General features: G+C 36.5%; 1 protein-coding gene across 1 annotated transcript in view; it reads right to left on the reverse strand.

Annotated features, from left to right (window-relative positions):
- The window catches only part of TBC1D5 (TBC1 domain family member 5), a 239581-nt gene that overhangs the window by 95084 nt on the left and 131666 nt on the right, over positions 1 to 12831 (reverse strand). The window contains exons 5-9 of the mRNA XM_053465963.1: positions 10470 to 10578; positions 7190 to 7279; positions 7022 to 7096; positions 5887 to 5954; positions 4929 to 5031 (exon numbers count right to left, since the gene is read on the reverse strand). Coding sequence (XP_053321938.1) covers positions 4929 to 5031; positions 5887 to 5954; positions 7022 to 7096; positions 7190 to 7279; positions 10470 to 10578 — 445 coding nt within the window. The remainder of the gene's footprint in view (positions 1 to 4928; positions 5032 to 5886; positions 5955 to 7021; positions 7097 to 7189; positions 7280 to 10469; positions 10579 to 12831) is intronic.

The raw sequence follows: 12831 nt of genomic DNA on the forward strand, positions 1-12831 counted from the left end.
CGGAGTAAGTATGTGTGTACATCAGCGTAGAATGTCAGTGTCAGTGTGTGTTACTGTAAGGTGGTTTGTCATAGCACGGTAGTGTATGTTAGTGTATAGCAAGGTTCGACAAACCACAGGTGCCCGGGCAGCACAGCATATGAGAGAGTTTAAACGCGTCCAGGTACATACCCCAACAAATAATATTTATTAGCATGAATATGGTTTAATATGATAACTTGAAATATTTTAATCTTTGGCAGGTGTAAAATATTTCTTGTTAACTGCACTACTGTACAAAGTAGTGTGTTTTCAATGTTGTATTGCCCCTTTAACTGCAGACCAGAAGCTATAAACCAAATGTCAACCCCTGGTCTAGATGTTATTGGTTGATATGGCTTATGTGAAAGAATTTCATTCAAGACAAAATGGCATATACATATACCATAATCAGATACAAAAGGTATGGATAGTTTCAATATTGTTAAAGGAATATGGTATGTATTTTTCCTTAATATTGTCTAGATTTCCATAATTGCTTCCTTTAACACTTTGCATAAAATAATTTTACTTTAGGATTAACTGCAAATTGCCTTGTAATCAGGAACTGTGGGACGAACAGCAATAACAACAACATATTAAATGATGTCATCTTAAATTACTTACTTTTGGAAAAATATTACCCAACACGATGAAGATTGCTATGTCTGCATTACTCAACACTCATCCTTTCTTCATAAAAGCTAGTGAACCCCTTCAGGATGAACACTTTGGGTCTATTAGGGTCAACTTGGAAACTAGTCCAAACGTCTGAGTGTTGGTACCACTTCCACTTTTATCTACCTCATCAGAGTGCCCAAAACTATTTTCTGGACATTCCTATAAATGCATCTATATTGTTACATTTTTTTATTTCCTGTGAAAGATGTGAACATTCCAACTGTGACATCATTTTTCACTGACACAGAACATATCTAATTTTGACACCACCACTGCTATGCAAAAGGGGAAATAAGGCCCATTTAATACAGATATTTTTTATAGATGATATGCCTTTTAGAATGCCTAAAAAAGCCTCACTTATAGCACTATAGGAATGGAACAAAGCATGACATCCAATAATAAAAGAGAAAACAACAAAACAGAGGTAAACTTTTCTATTTGTCAACAGCCTGTAGGCTCGCAAAATTGAACCTGTTCTTTATATGCCTATGCTCATTTAGCTCACCAAGCAGTCTTTATTAAAGCGGAAGCATCAGGCAGTCAAAGTTCATTAATACCATTTATGTAATCTATGCGGTTTCAATTAACTCAGCAAGACATTCTACTACATGATAACAGTCTCATTAATTCAATAAAATCCCATAACTATTAACAATATGGTCTATGTTAAACGGGGTGTCACCTACTACAAAATAATAGCTTTAACAGCTTGTATGGAGACTTAAGTTTTTCTTTTCTTTTAAATGTTATCAAGTTAAATATTCATTCCTTATGCAGAAAGGTGTTATTTCTCTGTAAGGCATCTTCAAGATATCAAACCCAAGCAGGGGGTAATTAAGCTCTTTTAATTCTTACCCAGTAATAATATTACTTTCTAGTTCAGTAAATGACAGACTTTGTTTAAAATTATACACTGTTTCTCACTCCAATGCTTGACATGCCTGGGGTGTATTCAGTTAGCGCTGTGGGAATGGACACCGTTGAATAATTACAACCAAGGAAATTTATTAAAAAAAATGCTCACCATTAATTTTTATTTCGCTTAACGATTTGTTTTTTTTTCCACATTGCAGTTAACATAGTTAGGAAATATTTGTTTCCCAACTTGTTTATTGCTTACTTAACGTAATTTGATTTTACAAAGTTCTTTAGTATCTTTACCCCATGTTCTCTGTTGAAAACTAATACGGAAAACGGCATTAACTTGAAAATGAGTCTCTGCTAGCAGGCTCCCTAGGTTCTTTCAAAACTTTGATAGCTGTTTAATCTAAAATGTTCACAGCTTTTTTTTTTCTCTCCTTAATTTGGATTGTACCACTTCTCCATGTCTGAAAAGGCCATCTCTGTTTTGTTCTAGAACGATCGCTATCTGCAAACCCTCAAATGCTATTATTGATAAATGAACACTTAAACACAAAAAGTAATAATCTCACTTTTCAGTGTATATGTAGTGAGTATGCATAGTAGGTAGAGCTCCTTTGGATTTCAGAATCTAATTGTTCTATTATTTTCTATTGACTTCTCCACCTTGGTCTCATCTGTCCAAAGGACATTGTTACAGAAGTTTTGTGGTTTGTTGAGATGTAACTTTACAAACCTATGACGTGCTGCCATGTTCTTTTTAGAGAGAAGAGGTCTTTTCTTGGCAACCCTTGAAAACAAGTCATACTGGTTCAGTCTTTTTCTAATTGTACTGTCATGAACTTTTATTTAACATGCTGAGGCCTGTAGAGTCTGTGTTGTAACTCTTGGGTTTTTTGCAATTTCCCATTGCATGGTCTGAACATGGGGTTAATTTGCTGGGACGTCCACTCCTGGGAAAATTGGCAACTGTCTTGAAAGTTTTCCACTTTTGAATAATCTTTCTCACTGTAGAATGATAGACTTTAAATTGTTTGGAAATGGCCTTATAACCCTTCCCAAATCCATGGGCAGCAACAATTGCTTCTCTAAGATCATTGCTGATGTCTTTCTGAATGCACTGGACCAGCAAACTGCTAAAATTTCTGCTGTTATAGACATTGTCATACTTGCTGATGATCAATCAAAGGCATTTAATTAGCAGCACCTGTCTGCTACTTAGCATCTTAATCCCTATGGTAACAGTAAGGGTGTACTTAGATTTTCACACATGGCTTTTCCATTTTGGCTTTATTTTTTGCTGAACAAATCATGACACTGTGTAATATGTCATGTATTGCTGTTCATGTTGTATTTACCTAATTTTTAGATCGGCTAAGGAACAGATTATTGTTGTTATGTTCTGGTATGTAAAAGCATAGAATTCAAACAGGGTGTACTTTTTCACACAACTGTATGCGGACAACCCCCCTAATTATTAACCACACCCATTGATAACGTACAAAATCAAGCATTTTGGCACGGCATCTCCATAGACAAACATTTGCAGGATGACAGGTACCATACTGAAGAACTCAGTGACTTTAACCGTGGCCCTCTCATACAATATCACTTTTGCCACAAGTCAGTTTGTGAAATATCTTCCTGCTAGATCTGTCCATGTCATCTATAAATGCTATTATTGTGAAGTGGAAGCATCTAGGAGTAATGACAGCTAAACCACAAAGCAGTATGCCAGGCACACCGACAGAGCGGGGCTGAAGCACATAGTGTAAAATTCAGCTAATAAATTTAGGCAATTGCCATGAAAAATATTTGCATGCATCTTAGACTTAGTTTACAAACGTGTTTTGTCTTAATCTTTGGGTTGCATTTGGATTTCAAAAAGTACAGATGACAAATTGGTTCAGTACAGAAGGGAGATTTGAGGAGACATGTTAGAAGTAATGCAAGGAAGTTTTACTTTACTGAGAATCTGTTGTGACATCTCCCATCAGAAGTGGCAGGGGCTAAAACAGCAAGGGGATTTAAACATGCAGAAGATAGGCATTTGGCCATCCTGAATCTATGTCTTTATATTTCTATGTTGAAAAGTTGCCATCTCATCACCATTGAAGATCTCAGGCATTGTTGCTTTACAATACCCAAATTACCCAAAGGTTAGCTGGATAAATAATTGTGCATGATCATGTGTTAAAACAATGTTTGTTTTACTGTTACAAAGATGGTTCTGAAACTCAAATTAAGCCCACCAAGCAGTCCATTATTACTCCTACTTCCACCCTCTGACACCGATCCTGTGCACATCATGTGATCACTTCTGGTTAGATAAGGGAAGACATACAAGTATGATTTTTAGCAAAAAAAAAAAAGGATTATCAGCAGATACTAGGATTTCTGAAAATACATTTCATGTAAACTAAGTAAGATTTCATATAGCTAAAATTTGTGGGTTTGCAGACTTTTTGCTGATTGGAGCACAAGTTTTTTCAATTTGCCAAGAATCCCAGGGTTGTGCGTAATATATACAGCATCAGGCGCTGTCTCAGACCATCTCAAGTTTTTGTGAATTCAGCCCTGGGCATCTCCATACCTCCATCATTACCTCATCCCTTTTTAACCTATGAGACCTTATTTATATCAGATATACATTGAAAAATACCCCATCACACTCTGGTAGATTTCAACTTATTAAATATTCACTACAAATGCATTTGTTTGAGATAGCTGATCCTGGTCAAAAAGTCCCTTTCAATCCATAAAGCTAATTCCACAAATCAATACTTGTGAAGCACAGTCACCATTTATATAACACTGTATGCATGGCACTCAGCTATATGACATCATTATTTGTCACTAAAAAGTAACAGGATTCTAAGACTTCTATAGAAACAGGTAAAAAAAATGTAAAGCATTTATTTTAGGGGTTCCGTTCTCATTTGCTTATGCTGGAGGACTGTGTGTAAAGTAAGTCTAAAAGAAGAATAGTATACTGCACATCCCCATGAGTCCCTTTCTGACCCTTTGTCACCTGAAACTACCATTATCTGCCTCAAAGTTAGGAATAGTGAGGCCTGTTAAGAGCAGTTAGGTGAGACCGTGCAAATTTAGCTCTCCTTGCGGGTGGTAAGATATTCCATCTGTGAAAAGGGACAAACAAGCTCATTGTACTAGGTAAGATCCAGCAGAACTCTGTAAACAGTGAGGTCACTGTCTGAAAAACAATCACAGCTCAGTCAATGGCTTTGGTATCTAAGCGATCAAGGGTCCATTGTGGAACTTACTTCTCTATAAATAAAACAAAAATAACACTAGAAGTCTCTACGCAGGCAATTAAAAATATTAATGTACATTATTTATCTTACCTGCTTATAAAGCAAATGCTCATTCTCTCTTGCATAACAGAAAAGGATATCAGTAAGGAGTTTTCTGACGTTCTCCTGTTGGAAGAACTGCATTTCTGGAAACCTAAAAGGTGCATTAAAATAAAAGTGATTAGAGTTAAGACTTGTGCAAGATATCACTATTCCTCAGAGGGGGTCTATTACTGTTTAGGTCCCCTGTCCAGAGTTTCTGGGGGTAGAGATGAGGTGCAACATTGATTTCACCACACACTGCCAAAGGGAACTGTCAAAAACGGAGTAAATCTGATAAGTGTCCATGTTCTTGGAACACACAGGTTTTGTAACAAAGCTGGAGTCTGCAAGCCTCAAATAATTATCAAAATAGGGAGGAAGGAGGACCACAAGCGATGTGGGTTGGTCATATGCTGCGTCTTGAATGTTATCTGTACTTGCAACTGCAGTTGAGAACATTGGCCTTATGTTATCAGTGTTTTTTTCTTACATTTCTTTTTATTATTTTATATTTTTTTAGTCTATGATTTTCAAAACTTCAATAACAATTACAAGAAAATATAAGCGATGGGTAACACTTACAAATGAACTTCACAAAAAAGTCCTAATTTCTAAGAAAGTGAAGTTATAAAGTTCTGTGGTTTAGTAACTTACTTGAACTTATGATGGTTTAAAGTCTAAAAGCCTGTTTTATCTTGGAAGATGAATCACATACGAACATACCCCATTTATACATAAATATAATTACATGGGTCCGTATAATACAGAGGAAGCTTTACAATTTCCTTGAGTAACAAAGAATGGGTAAAGGTGCTATGCAATTAATCTTTTGATCGAACATGCAGGGGAGTTTCATAAATTAGAACATTTTTGAAACATGAAATTAAAAATAATTTAAATGTTAAAATTTGCTGGAGACTTTTCATTATGATATGCAACATGGAGGATTGAGAAAACCCAAACTTACGTTCTTTTAACATCTTGTTCAATCATTGCTATAAGTTCTTTATCCTGGAAAAACCTGTTCCAAAGACTCTAAACAAATAAAATCAACATGAAATGCTTTCATTAAATTATTATGATTCAAGAAAATACACAAATCAGAGGAAAGTGACAAGCATTTTATGTCCACTGAAATTGCAATGGGAATTTGATTAGCCAAGAGTTATATTCCATACAGGAAAAAAAGGGGGAAGCTGACTACTAGATGAAGACCCTGAGTAGCCTTCAGTTGCTAAAGACTGGCAAAGATAAACTATGGGAGATAAGAATGAAAGATGACATTAATTCCAATAAAAGAGATAACAATAGTTTTGGAAACCTTAGGAACTATTACAGTCTACACCGACAATGAAACCATGATTAAGTACTCATTACTATAACTTTATAGCATTCATCTACATAAGGGCTTTTTCGCCTTAGCAAAGTTGGTTTCTTTAGTGTGTTAGCCCAGGCCTGCATAATGAATTACTTCTGAAATCCAAAGCCACCTTAATTTTCCTCACTCCACACACTAAGACTGCCAGAACCAACACGTTTCCACCAAAAGGAACAAGTAGGGCATCGAGGAGGAACAAAAAAATGTAGGATGTAGGAAAAGTGAACGCTCCATATTTTAAGGAATAAGAATCGGCTAGTTAAGGTTTACTATTGAATGTTATTGTAGCCCTAGAAGCCCGATTTAGGCTGTCTGCAATGCAAAAACCCACAAACAATTATTTTGGTAATTACTAATTTGGTAATCACAAGCCAAAAGTTGGTACCCAAATATGATACTCATTGCATAAAAAGCACAGATATTTTAAAAACAGAATAAGTCCACTGTAATGTTCTCTATTGTAACTTAAATCTTATAACTTTAACAGCCAGGGAAGAATGATATGCAAAGTGCTAATTTCCAGCATAATTGATGTTTAGAATTCATGTCAGTATGGATGCACAAAAAAGTAATGCTATGTTTTAGCGTAGAAAGTGATTTACCTATTGATATCAAAACTGTGTTTAGAATGAAAGTTAACTACTTATAAAGCCATCTGTTCCTAAATTAGAGGAAGGATGGGTTGGCTTATGATACCAAAATCAGAATAATAATGTCTACTTACCCCCTCATCTTGAGACAATGGATTATTTATCATTAAATCCTGCTGTCCAGCAGCCTTTCGAGGATTTATAATATGCTACACAAAAGAAAAAAAAATAGAAATCATACTCGTACTAACAAAACAGATTTTGGCATTATTGGACAATAACGGGAAAAAAATATCACTTACTATTTCTTTAATCTTTTTATACCATGTTCTTAACTCTGCCGTTTTACTTATCCACTGGCTTCTGTCTTGGGGTAAAACATTTAGAAACAGCTGCCAATAAAAATGGAAATTCGTTAGCAACAAGCTTAGAAAAGGACACTGATTATCAGGGGAAAAAAAGGAAAATAGTTGTAAGATACATTTCAACGCATGTGGAAGGATACTGAAAAACAACAACATGGTGAACGCACAAGTTTGGGGAGTAAGGGGATTGTGGAGAAGAGAAGTTGATTTAAAGTATACCCACAGCATGAATATATTTAAGGTGATATTGTTGCGTCAAGATAAGTTATTTGCAGTGACTTTGCTTACGGTAACAACCAAATGGTCCTAATAACTGTACTTCTGAAAACCATCACTTTGTCAGGAAGTAAAGATTTCATGTCACCTGTATTCGAGGGAGTTCAGCTTTAGTATAACAGTGGGATGCTGACATATAGTCAAATCAGAATACAGAATGAACAGGTCAGCTCCTGCAAGTTTTGGAATGACAACTTAACTGAAGCGATCATTAAATCTCATGAGACAGCTATTACTATTTAAGAAACAACAAAGGGAGAAAATACTAAATGAGATCAAGATAACTCAAAAACGTCTTATACCTAAGATTAATGAACTGAGATTTGGGGATTTTGATGAGAAATTGAGAAAACATATGTCTGCATTAAATGAAGAAATAGCACAAAGGAAACGGGGCAGATTTAATCTGGACAAAAGGACTATGAGATAAATGCGCTTTACAACTGGTAATCCAATATCTTCAGACCATGTTTTGGCTCCAGGGCATACAATAACTCTAACCCTAAAAGAGTAGGTTTTTAGTGATGCTGAAAGTTCTGATGGGGATAGAAGTCTTGCAGCCTCATCTACAAAAAAAAGCGATGTAAATCAAGTTTACCCTCCAGAGAAGAGTAGCAGATTTTTTCAGTTAGGTTGATAGTCTTCCTATCAACTCTCAGAAGGAGCAAGGGCTTGGGATTTGCACCTACCATGGACTTTAATTTATTTTCCACTATTCGGATCTTAATAAATTTATCCGAACACTCAAATTGAAGAGACACTTTTACATGACTAATCAGGATTCACATAATTCTATCGATTTAACAGAAGAGAAAGTTTTATCACCACTTGCTGTAGATCCTCCTGGAGTTCTGGAGGATAAAGTTTTTTCACAGTCGGTTTATGATTTTTCAGATTTTTGCACAATTAATTCACTATATAATGTGGCAGTTGAATCAGACACGAGTCAACAAGAGACAATCAGTTTGGTTTAATTATGATGAGTTTAAGGTTAAATTTGTATCCAATTAATTCAAAGAGCCCAGCTTTGAGTGTTTTTCACAAAACTATGGAAGAAGTACTTTGCTAAGTTAGCTAAGAATTTGTCCCCTATCCATCACAACCTTAGCCCCCAAGAACGTAAGTTCTAATTCACAATTAGACATTACAAATGTAAAGGAGGAGTAGTGCTTGTGCTGGACAGGCAGTACTATGCTAATGAAGCTTTACGTCAATTGGAGGATCCACAGTGTTATACTAAATCACATTCTAATCCTGTGTGTGATCCTGATAACCTGCACATACGCCCATCATGTAAAAACAAACTGGTTTTCTCAGGTATGCACAGAACTCAAGTTAAGTAAAATATACGCCACGATACCACAAAGGGAAAATTCCCTGTGACTAAGAACTTCTAGAAGCAAGCAGAAGGTATCATCTGCTACTCAGTTTTTGAATTATGGTTTCATGGGTGGGATTTGGAGACGTTCTTTTCAAAGGAAATGTACAAAATTAAAAAAAAGTATGTGTGCTGTGGGGTTTTACCTAAATCCCTATAGTTCAGGTGTAAAATTCCCCCAGGCTATTTGGTGCCCCAGTGATTATTACCAGATATGTAAAAGAGCCAAGCTGTCAATGGTATTTAAAACTGGCACCTGGCGTTGTATCAAGAGAGATGTTGGCTTGGAGTAGTTAAAGAGGACCAATCACCATAGCATAGTTCCACTGTTAATCATGTGACAGAATTCCTCCCTTTACACAGAACCCCTAATATTCCAGAAAACGTATTTCACTACTTTATTCATATAAATGAATAAAGGTAGATCACAAACCGGTAACATAAAATCGTATCTAGTCACAAGGAGGAACATTTAAACCAGGTAGCACAAAACAGTCTGTGTCCTTTGAGTAAGATTACATTAAGAAATATGCATATGATCATTCGATCAATTTACTTGGAGCTTTTCCAAAGTCACATGACTACCTCCAAATATTTTAAATAACCAAAGAGAGACACTTTTGTTTTAGGGGTTGTGTATAGAGGCATGACTAGGGGAGGGCTCACTAACACCCGCTTTAAGCATATATTTTACTGGGCCAATCAAGCTCGTTCTGCAGAAGCAGCTCACTGGGGTGGAAACCATATAATGTATAGTGATGTCAAGGGGCTACATCACAACTCTCTCTGCAAACTCTCCCGACAACTCCCTCTTTAGTAAATGGATTTTCTATGTTTTAGGTCTATGAGGTACAGTCACCAGGTATATCTGAAATAAAACCAAATCACTGAAAAGTTCTGAGGGTCTAAAAGAGACCAAAATCAATATAATTTGGAAGCATTTAGATAACAAGCAAAACCTAGCCTTTTCAGCGCCTTAAGTGAGATACGCGGGTCATATAATCTTGGCAGGGTACTCATGATGGCGCCCTGGCAAGCCTCTGCTCACATTACAACACGTTCTGTAAAGAGTATTGATTAGGAATTAGTATAAGGATGACACACTGATCTTTGTGTGGATGTCAATGTTATTAACTAAAACAAAACTACATTAGGTCTATGACTACGCGTGGCATTAAAACGGTCTGGTGCAGACTTGTTGGACTCAAAGTAATGAAGGGTCATCATGCATATGAGAGAAGGAAGTGGAATGATTTGAAGAGGGACCTCACGAGGATGTCTCATACAATCTGTCCTGCTTATATGACGTTGTACCTACAATGAACAAAAAAAGACAGAGCGAGGGAGAGAAGAAAAGCCTCCTCCCCTACCAAAAATGATCAAAGGTTTAAAAACCAGCTCAGTGTGATTACCAAAATATTCCACACATAATAATAAAGGATTGTGAAACAGTAGATTTAGTCGCCTGGAAAATCCTGTGACTGCATCAGTAATCTTAAAGCGCATCAGGTAAAATGTTGATACACAGCAACCACAAACTATAAATAAATATTTTCTTCTTACCTTCCAGCAAACACTCCGGAACCTGCTGCTTCTCAGCTGCCCATTAATCCCTTTCAGACGGATCGCTGCCAAATAATTGTTGTTTACAAAGAGTTCTTCCCATTCTTTGCTGCGAACATAAAGAACAAGGATGTCTTATATTTAAGAAACATATTACGGCCATAGACTCTGCTTCACAATGTTATAAAGCAAACATTACTTTAGACTGTAACTTCATTTTTTTTAATTTTTTTTTTGTCTTTACGGGGATTTTATTCAACCGCGGTTTTGAAACGCACGGTTGTCTTTTTTGGACACATTTCTTCTCAGGATTTAATGAATATGTAGATCGCTATAATTATGCCAACTACTGAAATTCATAATGCCTATGGAGGCTATTTCATTTTCCCTAAAATGTTGGTACAGCAGTTCAGTGAATAAACAAGAAAAATGAATATTAATACACGCACAGCCATATTTCCGAACACACCGAGATGCACCGACAGAATTATCTGAGAAGAACTCAAGCTAATAACTATTAGCTCTTCGCTGAAATATTTGCTTAAATTAGACTTTTTTTTCCCCTTCGTCTTAATGGTAGGCTGGACTGTTAAGCAGGATACAGAAATGCATTATTTAACTTTTAGTGCCATTTGCCAGTGGAAACCGCTCACACTTATTTCTACATGAACAGTGTTACATTTTTAACAGGTGCTGGCAAATTTAAATAAAAAATCATAAAAAAGAAAAAAAATTAAACTAAACTGTTAAAAGGCAAGCTCCGGCACCTTTGCGGTACCTATGGCTGACTAAATAAACAACAAAAATACGCCTCCCAGGCTTATAGACACAAGGGGCCTAACACCTGTGCCTCATTAATATACAAGCAAATCTGCTCTACTGGGAAACAATTGGAAATTAATTGTCCCAAACCATTTACAGAGTTTGAACAAAAGAATTAGACTTATCTATTCTCTTCTCTCTTTCTTTGAGTCAAATGCCAAGAATGACACATTAACAGCTTGGAAACAGCGCACATTGACTTAGACCTAGAAAGCTAATGTACGCTCATTGTTTTTGTACAATTAAGAGACAAAAACAAGGTCACGGTCAAATCAAAACCCTGCTAAATCCTACGTGAAAACATTTGAGGGTTTTTTTTCCCAACATTTTTTTTCCGCTTTGTACCAGATGCTGCATATTAGATTTGGCCCACGGAGAAACTGGATAATAAAAACATTTTATCTGCATCAGAGTTGCAGTATTTAAGAGGAACTATAGTCTTTGAAAAGGCATAATTATTTTAAAATTTAAATCAGCCAAGTGGCAAGTAGTGTTCTTCAGTATGGCTATAAACTGCATGCAGCAATGTAATGTTAAACGTGGAACTACACGTCATTTAGATGGGAGCTGTACGGCAAGTAACGGGATACATATTTTATTCTACTGTTTTCAGGGCGTATGAATTTAAGATTGTTTATAATAAACTACTTTATGGGCACCCATTTGTATACAGTCTTTAAAGTCACAAGTGCTGCTGCAATGGTCCTCAATGCAAACCAATTATGTATTCTTCAGACGAGTAAGAGGTTAGCCCAGCTATTATTGGCATGAGCAAAGTTAAATAGCATGCACTTTGGTGTGGTCCTACTTAATAGCATCTCATATTTTTGACACCATATCATCAGACTAATCCCACCAATAAGGTGTGTCGAAATGCAAAATTTATTTCCACAAGTGAACCGTCATCCTCAGGTCCGTGAAAATCTGGAACACTCAAAAACAGCGTAACAAAGTGGCATAAAACATCGTTACGTTGTGCTTATAACATAACTTTGGGAGGAATGCCATTGGAATATACGGGAAAGAAACTGAGATGATGGAGGTGGTATAGATGCAGAACAGGCAGAAGTTGAGATGAGGGATTACATAAATTGGAGAGCGTTGAGATGATCTATCAACTAACAAGGAAGAAATAACTAATGAATCATGTAATATGTGGGGAGAAATAAGATAATGGCTCAGATGATACTGTGTGTAGAGAGAAGCTAAGACCTTTACCACTTCCAAAAGGCAAAGAGGTAGACTTAATAGGTAGGTAGTCAACTCCTGCTCCACTTAGTACCAATTGAGCATCGTTTAAATGTGACAGCATACTTGAGTATTGTATCTGACCATGTCCACTCCTTTATGACCACAGTGTACCCATCTTCTGATGGCTACTTCCAGCAGGATGATGCCCCAATGTCACAAAGCTCACATCATCGCAAACTGGTTTCTGGAACGTGACAATGAGTACTCCAATGGCCTCCACAGTCACCTGATCTCAATCCAACAGAGCACCAGGGATGTGGTGGACGGGAGATTCGCATCATGTGCAGTC

Source organism: Spea bombifrons, chromosome 5 (assembly GCF_027358695.1).
Source record: "Spea bombifrons isolate aSpeBom1 chromosome 5, aSpeBom1.2.pri, whole genome shotgun sequence".
Taxonomy (NCBI): domain Eukaryota; kingdom Metazoa; phylum Chordata; class Amphibia; order Anura; family Pelobatidae; genus Spea; species Spea bombifrons.